At 48.0% G+C, this 11,330-nt stretch overlaps 1 protein-coding gene across 1 annotated transcript in view; it reads left to right on the forward strand.

Annotated features, from left to right (window-relative positions):
* Positions 1-11,330, forward strand: part of TMEM38A (transmembrane protein 38A) — a 27,325-nt gene that overhangs the window by 1,261 nt on the left and 14,734 nt on the right. The window contains exon 3 of the mRNA XM_008048784.2: positions 18-245. Within this exon, the coding sequence (XP_008046975.2) occupies positions 18-245 (228 nt within the window). The remainder of the gene's footprint in view (positions 1-17; positions 246-11,330) is intronic.

Consider the following 11,330-nt stretch of genomic DNA (forward strand, 5'->3'; position numbering starts at 1 on the left):
GTCGGTGCTGCCCCCAGGCCGGATGTCCCGGCCGCGCGCCGTGACCTCGCTCCTCGCCCTTGGCACGCGGAGTGGGAGCGGCGCCGAGTGTCTATATAAGGTTGTGCCGGGGGCTGCGCTCGGCTGCAGCAAAGTGACACCGGGCTCTCCCTCCCCTCCCCTGCCTGCCAGGCGCCAGGCCTTGCTGGATCTCCGACCCCGGGGGATCCTTCCAGCCCTGGCCCGGATCCTGCCCCTTGGGCTGGGTGATTTGGGGTCAGTGTCCTCCCTCGGTCCGACACCTCTGGGGAGTTGCAGAGGTGTAGACTCTGCTTCTTGGACTTCTTTTTTAAAACATTTTTTAGATGAGGATATGTGGCCTCCTTAGAATGTGTTCTATTTTTATGCAAGGCTTGCCTTGAGCAAATGTTTCTTGGTCATCTAGTACTGTAATTATTCTAGAATACCTGCAAACGTAATGAGCTGTGAAATTTAGCTTTAGAAAAAAAAAGTCAAGCACCCCAAACTTTGCGACCCTTTCTCCCACTTAGAGGTAAATGACTCCTATATCTCAGAATGGAAATAGTTTTTTTTCTTTTTCAGATGATAAAAATAGGTGCTTTTGTTTTGTAAAAAACCTGAAAAACTGCAAAGGAAGAAGGAGATCATTACAGTCAACACAGAGGTGGCTGCCCTTCCGGATTTCTCTCCTGTTCAGTTATACCTGTGTAGTTAGAGACATCAATGCATGATTCTTTGCAAACAGGATAATACTCTACTTGCCTGGTGGTGTGATTATTTATTTATTTATTTATTTATTTTCCCTATCCACATGCCAGAACCTGTATTTCCTTAAAACTATTCTGGAAAGCAGTTGCTTTGCAAAACAGAATGGGCTTTTGTATTCTCCTAGCATGAACATGGGACTCTATTTTCTTTCTGGGGAAGAATTCCTGGTGGCCCAGGCCAGGCCCCTGAGCAACTGCATACATTGTTTTTGTTTTGTTTTGTTTGAGACAGTATCTTCTCCCATCACCCAGGTTAGAGTGCAGTGGCTCAGTCAAGATCCTGCAGCCTCCAACTCCTGGGCTAAAGCCATCCTCTCCCTTTAGCCTCTCGAGTAGCTGAATCCTGGAAGCACACACCTCCATGCCTGGTTAATTTTTTTTCAAAAGTAATTTAAATTTTTGTAGAGACAAGATCTCACTATGTTGCCCAGGCTGTTCTCAAACTCTTGACCTTAAGCAGCCCTCCTGCCTTGGGCTCCTAAAATGCTGGGATTGCAGGCATGGGATTACAGCCATCGTACCTGGCCAATACCTTGGAAAATCTAAAGCTTAAGAGAGTAGGAGCAGCCAGGCGCGGGTGGCTCAAGTCTGTAATCCCAGCAATTTGGGAGGCTGAGGCAAGAGGATTGCCTGAGCCCACGAGTTCAAGACCAGCTCGGGCAACATGGTGAGACCTTGTCTCTAAGATAGATAGATAGATAGATAGATAGATAGATAGATAGATAGATGTCATCTCTAAGATAGATAGATAGATAGATGGATGGATAGATAGATAGATAGATAGATAGATGTCATCTCTAAGATAGATAGATAGATAGATAGATGGATAAGAGCCGGGTAGATAGATAGATAGATAGGTAGATAGATAGATAGATGTCATCTCTTAGATAGATAGATAGATGGATAAGAGCCGGGCGTGGTAGCACCCGCCTGTAGTTCCAGCTGCTTTGAAGGCTTTGGAAGGATCACTGGAGCCTAGCATGTCGATGCTGGGGTGGCCGTAAGCATGCCATTGCAGTCTAGCCTGGGCAACAGAGTGAGACTCCAACTCAAAAAAAAAAAGAGTAGGAGCCTTATGAGAGATGTAGGACACAAATGTCCTGAGAAAAAGAGGCTGAGAACCTGCAGGAAGGGCGGAGATAACTCTGCAGGAGTCCTACAGGAAACCATCAGAGCTGGAAATGTCCGAGCCTCAAGGTTCCTGAAGGTTGAGAAGTGGCTCTCAACCCTGGCTGCCTATGGGCACTCCCAGGGGTTTTGAAATCCCCTTGTCTCCACCCAGTCCAACTGAATCAGAATATGAAGCTTCCCACTCCTAGTGATTGTGGTTTGCTATTAAGGTTGAGGATACTCCACCCAGTTCAAACTCCTTTCAAACTCCTCCTCTTGCAACTGGAGAAGTAGAAACTAGTGGCTAAACTAGTTTAAATACACAATGAAGCTGGGCATGGTAGCTCACGTCTGTAATCCCAGCACTTAGGGAGACTGAGACAGGAGGATTGCTTGAGCCCAGGAGTTTGAGACCAGCCTGAGCAATAAAGTGAGACCCCGTCTCTACAAAAAAATTAAAAAAACTAGCCAGGCATGATGGCATGCATCTGTAGTCCCAGCTCTTCGGGAGGCTGAGGTGGGAGGATTGCATGAACCTGGGAGTTTGAGGCTGCAGTGAGCCATGATCACACCACTGCACTCCAGCCTGGGTGGCAGAGCAAGACCCTTTCTGGAAAGAAAAAAATAGATAAATAAATACACAATGAACTGTGGTCTCTTGGCTGGCAAGTGGCAGCTTTGGTCTTGAACCCAGGACTGTTTGCCTCCAAGAATGAGTACTATTGTTCTGACATTCTTGCTTTCCTCGAAAAAGTCAGATGTAGGATTGAACTGTTAGCCCCAGTTAGTGTGCAGGCTGAGCCTCTGTAGACGTTTCTTCTCAGAATCTGTGTGCTGGACCTGTTACAGAACTTGCAGGGTCCAGTGCAAAATGTGGGTTTGGGGCCCTTGTTCAGAAATGAAGAATTTCAGCATGGTGACAGCAGAACATTAAACCAAGTCCAAGGCCCTTCTGTTAGTGGTTCCATGAAGCCAGCCCTGGAAGATGATGAGAAAGAACTCAGGTGGCTTTAAAGAAAAATCTCCAAATTGAGAGTCCTACCTCTAGCACGGGGTAAACACCCAGCTGGGTACTTCACCTCCACAAGCCTCAGTGTACTCATCTGTAAAATGGGATCACTGGTGAAAATAACCCAGACTCCCTTTCTTGGCTATTGTGGAACTCTTTGGAGAATGTTGTCGGTGATAGAGTCTAAGGCATTTGTGAAGCGGGTTATGTGGATTTGGAAAGCTATGGAGGAATGTATTATCTGGAGACTGGTGTTTTCTGGGTCAGGATTTCTCGAAAATCCTTAGCAAAGCTGAAGCTCAGGGCATGGTGCTCAACAGAGCAGCATCCATGTCTCCTGGGAACTAGTTAGGAATGCAGAATCCCAGGCCCCACCTAGCCCAGCTGAACCCACCTGCACTTGAACAAGACACCCAAGTGACTTGTTTTTTTTCTTTTAGAGATGTGGTCTCACCAAGCTGCCCAGGCTGGTCTCAAACCCCTGGGCTCAGGCAGTCTTCTTGCCTCTGCTTCCCAAAGTACTGGGATGACAGGCGTGAGCCACCATGCCTTGTCTGCCCAGGTGACTTGCAAGCATGCCGGAGTTGGTGCTTTAGTGTAAAACTGAAAGGGACAGAAGCTGCTTATAAACTCGGAGCTCCTCCAAGGCAGAGGGTACTAGTCTGGCTCACTAGGCAGCAGTGAGTACTGGCTGCCTCACTAAAGAAATGAGTGAATGAATGAATGACTTCTGAATCCCTTAAGCCCCTAAGCATCCCAGTAATTCATTCAGACCAGTAGTTCTCAGGGACACATCAGACTCACTGGGGAGATTTTAAAACTCCTTCTGCCCCAGCAGCACCCCTCTATCATTAAATCAGAATTGTGGGATTGGGGGTGGCACCGGCATCCATGTTTTTATTTTTATTTAATTTTTTTTTGAGTCGGAGTGTCACTGTCGCCCAGGCTGGAGTGCAGTGGCACACTCACAGCCACCACAGCCTCGACCTGCTGGACTCAGGCGATCCTTCTGCCTCAGCCTTCCAAGTAGCTGGATCCACAGGCACATGATTTATTGTAGAGATGGAGTCTTGCCATGTTGCCTGGGCTGGTCTCTAACCCCTGGACTCAGGAAATCCTCTTGCCTCCGCCTCCCAAAGTGCTGGGGATTACAGACATGAGCCACCACACCTGGCTTAGCATCCTTTTTTTTTTTTAGTTTTTTGATTTTGGGTTTTTGAGTCAGAGTTTCATTCTGTCACCCAGGCTGGAGTGAAATGGATCACTCACAGTTACCCCAGCATCAACCTGCTGGGCTCAGGAGATCCTTCTGCCTCAGCCTTCCAAGTAGCTGGAACTACAGGTGCATGCTACTACACCTGACTAATTTTTTATTTTATTGTAGAGATGAAGTCTTGCCAAGTTGCCCAGGCTGATCTCGAACCCCTGGGCTCAGGCAATCCTCTTGCCTCGGCTTCCCAAAGTGCTGGGATTACAGGCTTGAGCCACTGTGCCTGGCCAATATCCATGTTTTTAAAAGTTCCCCAGGAGAGACTGGGATCTGTAGGATTACATCCGTCATCCCAGCACTTTGGGAGACTGAGGTGGGAGGATCGCTTGAGCCGGGCAGTTCAAGACCAGTCTGGGCAACATAATAAGACCTCGTCTCTACAAAAAATAAAAACATTAACCAGGCGTGGTGGCTCCAATAGTCCCAGCTACTCGGGAAGCTGAGGCAGAAGGACCACCTGACCCCAGGAATTTGAGGCTACAGTGAGCTGGGATCATGCCACTGCACTCTAATGAGCAACAGAGTGAGACCATGACTCAAAAAACAAAAATAGGCCAGGCGCAGTGGCTCATGCCTATAATTCCAGCACTTTGGGAGACCGAGATGAAAGGATTGCCTGAGCCCAAGGGTTCGAGACCAGCCTGGGCAACTTGACGAGACCTCATCTCTACAATAAATCAAAAAATTAGCTGGGCATGGTGGCGCACGCCTGTTGTTCCAGCTACTTGAAAGGCTGAGGCAGGAGGATCGCCTGGGCAACAGGGTGAGACTCCAACTCAAAAAAAGAAAAATTGAAACTTAAAAATGTAAAAAAGTTCCCCAGGTGAGAATCAGTTCCCTGCATCAGGGAGACCCAACCATGGTGTAAGTGACAGGGTATCAGCTGCCCTGTCCATTTCAGGATGTTTCTTAGCATCTCTGACCTCTACTCACTAGATGCCAGTAGCAACCCTCACCCCCCAGGAATGTTAACCAAAAATGTCCCTAGACATTGGTAATGTCCCAGGGGCATAGTCTCCCCCATCGAGAACCACTGATCTGTACTTTGAATCTCAAACTCCAGTGCTGCCAGGGGCCAGGCAGGTGGTACACTACATGCAAACAAGCCAGGTGGGACCATCTGTCCCCAAGTAGAACCAGCCAGGCTGGGACTGGGGCCACCACAGCTGATTTTTCAAGAGAAGCTGGAAATGTGGATTAGTAGCTTCTTATATGTATATGTTGGTTATCCAGAATGGGCAACATAGGGAGACCCCATCTCTACAAAAAATTTTTTTAAAATTAGCCGGGCTATATTGATATACTTGTAGTCCCAGTGACCCTGGAGGTTGAGGCAGGAGGATTGCTTGAGCCCAGGAGTTCGAAGCTGAAGTGAACTATGATCACACCACTGTACTTCAGCCTAGGTGACAGAGTGAGACCCTGTCTCTAAAAAATAGGTAAATATTTTGTAAAATAAAGTGTAATAAAAATATTTGTTGACCATTCAAACTTTTTTCTTTTTCTTTTTAAAATTAATAGACTTTCGTTTGCAGAGGCATTTGAGGCCCACAGAAAAATGAAGCTGAAAGTATAGAGTTCCCGTATACACCCTCTTCTTCCTTCCCTCCCAGCCTAACCATCAGTGTCCCACACCACACCGGAGTAATACCTTTGTTGGAGTCAGTGAATCGACATCATCATTGCCATATGACTGCTATTATCATATATCATCAAGATCATTATCAGCCAAAGTCTGTAGTTTACATTAGGATTCCTTTGCGGTGTACATTCTCTGGATTTTGACAAATGTATAGCAACGTGTATGCACCATTATAGCTCACACAGAGAATAGATGGTCTCAACTCACAATGGTTCAACTTATGATGGTTTCACTTATGCTTTTCTGACTTTACAATGATGCAAAAGCACTCAGTATGCTTTTTTTTTTTTTTTTGAGTCAGAGTCTCACTTTGTCCCCTAGGCTAGAGTGCAGTGGCACAATCACAGCCACCACAGCCTCAACCTGCTGGGCTCAGGCGATCCTTCCTCCTTAGCCTTCCAAGTAGCTGAAACCTCAGGCGTGCACCACCATGCCCAGCTAATTTTTAGATTTTTTGTAGAGACAAGGTCTCACCAGGTTACCCAGGCTGGTTTCAAACCCCTGGACTCAGGCAATCCTCTCGTCTCCTCCTCCCAAAGTGCTGGGATGACAAGTATGGGCCACCACACCTGGCTCAGTATGCTTTCAACTGATGATGGGGTTACATCCAGATAAACCCATTGTACACTGAAAATAGCCTAAACATCTGTAGTTGCACTACCTTCAAAATTCTCTGAACTACACCTGTTTATTTCTGCCCCCTAGCCCCTGGCAAGCACTGATCATTTTACTGCCCCTGTAATTTTGCCTTTTTGAGAGTGTCATACAAGGGGGGATCCCCCAAAAAACCAGAATTTTCTTTTGGAGGGCAGGCCTTTTGTAGTGCACTTGGAATTTTTGCCTCTGGATCAAACAGTCAACCAAAGTTTTTATCTGAAAGTTCTGAGAAGGTTGCATCATGATTTGCAGAAGAAATGCCTGAATTGTGACAGACAGGTGACTGGTTCTTCCAACAGGGCATGATAATACACCTTCCCACACTGCACTGAGCGTTCAGCAATTTTTTACCAAAGACGGCATGATCCCATGCCCCACCCTCTCTATTCACCTGATCTCACCCAAGCGACTTTCTGTTGTTTCCCCATGAAAAACATCCTCAAAGGGAGACATTTTGCTGACATGGAAGAGGTTAAACAAAAAACAGCAGAAGCACCTTTTTAAAAGGCATCAAAATTGATGAGTTCAAAAACTGTTGTGAGCAGCAGAAAAAAAGCATCTCAATAGGTGTACTGCATCAGATGAAGAGGACTTTGAAGGTGACTGAAATTTAATACACATTTTTATTTTTATTTTATTTATTTAATTTTTTTTGAGTTGGAGTCTCACTCTGTCGCCCAGACTGGAGTGCACTGGCCGCTCCCGGCCACTGCAGCCTCGACCTGCTGGGCTCCGGCGATCCTTCCGCCTCAGCCTTCCGAGTAGCCGGAATTACAGGCATGTGCTACCACGCCCGGCTGATTTTTTTGATTTATTGTAGAGATGAGGTCTTGTTGCCCAGGCGGGTCTCGAACCCGCGGGCTCAGGCAATCCACTCACCCTAGCCTCCCAAAGGTGCGGGATTACAGGATGAGCCACCGAGCCCGGCTACACATTTTTAAATTAGAAATTCTATTTTGTGGAGGTCCTGTCTTGTATGTATATTTGGAATCATGCCTTTTCAGATTGGCTTCTTTCACTCAGCCGTAAACATTTCTGGTCACTTGGTGTTCTTTTTGTCTCATAGCTCACAGAGTAATAGTCCATGGTCAGGACATACCATAGTTTATCCATTCTCTCCCAAAGGAGAGAACATTTTTCAAATGCTGTGGTGGCCTAAGAAAACAGTTCTTCGATCCCAGGTTTCAGAAATCTGGTCTGAACTTTTTTTTTTTTTTTTTTGAGTTGGGGTCTCATTCTGTCATTGCCCAGGCTGGTATTCATCACCACAATCACCACAACCTCCTGGTCTCTGGCAATCCTCAGCCTCCTGAGTAGCTGGGACTACAAGCATGTATCATCATGCCTGGCTAACTTTATTTTTCGTAGAACTGAGGTCTCATTATGTTGCCCAGGCTGGTCTTGTAACTCCTGGGCTCAAGCAGTCCTCCTGCCTTGGCCTCCCAGAGTGCAGGGATTACAGGCATGAGCCATTGCACCCGGCCTCCTGAACTATAAGCTTTTTGACGGCAGAGGCCACTCACCCTTGCTCAACCTTGTGAGGTATGGGGTTACCATCTCCCCATTTGTAGGTGAAGAAACTGAGGCAGACACTGAGCTCAAAGGCTCAGAGAACAAGACTTGTCTTGGAGTCACTAAGAGATTTGGCCTCTCCGTCATACCCCATGGATCTCAGACTGTGTAGTATGGAACAGCAGCAGTGTGGGGGCACCCTGCAGACCCTTCTGACACTACCCTGCCATCTGCAAGTGGTACACTGACCCCCAGAGAGGGAAGGTCAGAGTGTCTGTCACAGACAGGGCTTAGAGACCGAGGCTTCTTCCTCCCTGCTGAGGTGCTGAGGCAGAGCTGGCTTATAAAAATCCATCTACCAAAATGCCCGCCCACACATGTGCTTTCTGTTTCTGCCCAGTTCCTAGAATACTCGCGTAATTGCTAAGCACCGAGCAACCGCCACGTGTCCTCACAGGTGTCTTTTGAAATGACTGGTAGCACTGAGGACCCGTGTGTCCAAGTTTGCCCAAGATGAGCACCAAAAGTCCCACGTCCCCAGAAGCTCCTGGAGTCCAGGCAGAGTGGGGAGTTGGTCACCCCGGACACCGTCCCCATCATATGCGTGAACAAACTGAGGCCTGGGAAGGGAGTGACTAGCCCAGGCTCACCCTGTGACAGGGGGATGTGTAGGTGACAAGCTTGACTTTGAAACCCCAGTGCTCCGGCTCCCCAGTACTGACCCAAAACCCAGCAAGAGAAACCAAGGAGTTTGGCCAAGGGAAAGGGTCCTTGGAGCCTGGGGGGCAGTTTCTCCTCATCGCCTTGCTGCCATGGTAAGCCCAGCCCCCTCAGTCAGCCTCAGTCTTCTCATCTGTGGCAATGGGAAGACTGGTCCTGTTTTCTGGGGTTGCTTGGTAATGATGTGAGGTATAATTATGGAAATGTGTGACGTCACTGGATCATCCTTACAGCTCTGTGACAGTGGGTACTTCCATCTTGGTCTTTTTTTTTTTTTTTTTTTTGGCATTGGAGTCTTGCTCTGTTGCCCAGGCTGGAGTACCACAGTCTCCACCTCCTCGATTCACACAGTCCTTCTGCCTTGCCTCTCGAGTAGTTGGGACTACAGGCACACACCATTACACCTGACTAATTTTTTATTTTTATTTTTGTAGAGACAGGGGTCTCACTATGTTGCCCAAGCTGGTCTCAAACTCTTGGACTCAAGCAATCCTCCTGCCTTGGCCTCCCAAAGTGCTGGGGGACCTATTTGTGCCTATCAGATAGGAACACTGGCTGTGAGCCACTGCACCTGGTCCCATCCCAGACTTTTGACAACAGAGGAAACTGAAGCTGAGAGCAGGTGGTCATTTGCCAAAGGCAGAACCCGGGCATGTGACTTTTACACTGGGCATACCCATGCTGCAAACTTGGAGTCTGCTTGTTGGCAAAGCTCACAAGAACACTGGGTCCCACCCCTGTTCCCCAGCCTTGTCCCTGGGATGATCCCCAGCGGGCACAGGATAGATCCTGGGAAAAATTCAGCCCTGGGAGTTATTTTTAGATGCAGAGGTATCCATTTCTGCAAAACATGGGCGCCTCACACGACCTGGCCCACGCGGGACCCACCAGCTGCTCCAAAGGATTAACTTGGGGCCAGCTGTGTTCTAAATAGACCCCAAAGGAGGACAGAGCTCCTGACTGCATCCTCCAGGACTGTCGTCAATGTGGAGACTTAGTACAAGCCTGAGACTGGGGAGGTGCACTGGGGCTCTAACTGCAGGGTGAGGCTGCAGGAGGGGAGTATTCATTCCAACCCATCAGGAGTTAAAGAAGGAATTGGGCTCCCACCTGACAGAGTTAGAGTAAGACAAAGAGAAAGAACCAAAGAAAGGTTTGTTCAAGATCATGTGGTTAGGCTTGGGGTGCGGGGAGAGGGGATCACTTGCTTTGAAATGTGTACTGATAATGTTTCCTGATTATGAAATGTATGTGGAAGAAAATAGATACTAAATTGACACACAATTAACCGCTTTCAAATGCATAATTCAGGAGCAGGTAGCACATTCACAGTATCGTGCAACCACCTCCTCCATCTGGCTCCAGAACATTCCATCCACAAAAGGAGACACCCCCCGCCCTATCAGCAGTCACTGCCCATCCCCTCCCCCAACCCCTGTCAGCCCCAGGTCTGCCTCCTGTCTCTTGACGCTTCTCCCAATGGAGTCACACACGCTGTGGCCTGCTGTGTCTGGCCTCTCTCACAGTGTCATGTGTTCAAGGTTTGTCCATGCTGTGGCCTGTGTCAGAGCCTCCCTCCTTTTTGTGACTGAGGAACCCATGTGTGGAGGGACCGCATATGTTTATCCAGTCATCTGTGGGTAGACATTGGGGTTGGCTTCACCTTTCAAAGATTATAATAATGCTGCTGTGAACATGCACTTTTAAGAGTCTTCGGGGCCAGGCGCAGTGGCTCATGCCTATCATCCCAGCACTTTAGGAGGCACAGGCGGAGACGAGAGGATTGCCTGAGCCCAAGGGTTCAAGACCAGCCTGGGCAACTTGGTGAGATCTCATCTCTACAACAAATCAAAAAATTAGCCGGGTGTGGTGGCATGGACCTGTGGTTCCAGCTACTTGGAAGACTGAGGCAGAAGGATCCCCTGAGCCCAGCAAGTCGAGGCTGTGGTGGCCGTGAGCATGCCATTGCACTCCACCTGGGCGACAGAGTGAGACTCTGACTCAAAAAAAAGTCTTCCAGAGCCTTTTGGTGGGTTTTGGTGGATTGAATAACATAGCGCTTCGCAGCCTACTCCCGTCCTCGCACACCCAGCCACACCCAGGGAAAGGGGCAGCCAAGAGGGCCCCATGATGGGCTCAGTGTGGACTGCGACAGGGCAGGAGTGTGTTCTTCCTACCCGGCAGCTCTCCAGAAGACTCTTGCTTTTTCTGGTTTTGATGATAAAATATTTCAGACACGCAGAATCAGTATCACAAATACCTGTGATTTCTCCACACAGACGTAACAGACAGGAACGAAGATTTGCTTTCAATCTGGATTTCAAAAAACTTATTTGTCTATTTTTTTAGAATCCAGGTCTGCCTCTGTCACCCAGGCTGGACTACAGTGGCAGGATCATAGTTCACTGCAGTCCCCAGCTCCTGTGCTCAAAAAATCCTCCTGCGTTGGCCTCCCAAGTAATGGACTAGAGGTGCTGCCACCACACCCAACTAATTTTTAATTTTTTTTTTTTTTGAGATGGGGTCTCACTATGTTGCCAGTGTTGGTCTCAAACTCCTGGTCTCAAGTGTTCCTCCTGCCTTGTCCTCCCAAAGGACTGTGATTACTGCACTCAGCCTGTTTTTTCTTTTTTTTTTTTTTTT

Source organism: Carlito syrichta, unplaced genomic scaffold, assembly GCF_000164805.1.
Source record: "Carlito syrichta isolate Samal-C Ts95f unplaced genomic scaffold, Tarsius_syrichta-2.0.1 Scaffold126652, whole genome shotgun sequence".
In the NCBI taxonomy this organism is placed as follows: Eukaryota; Metazoa; Chordata; class Mammalia; order Primates; family Tarsiidae; genus Carlito; species Carlito syrichta.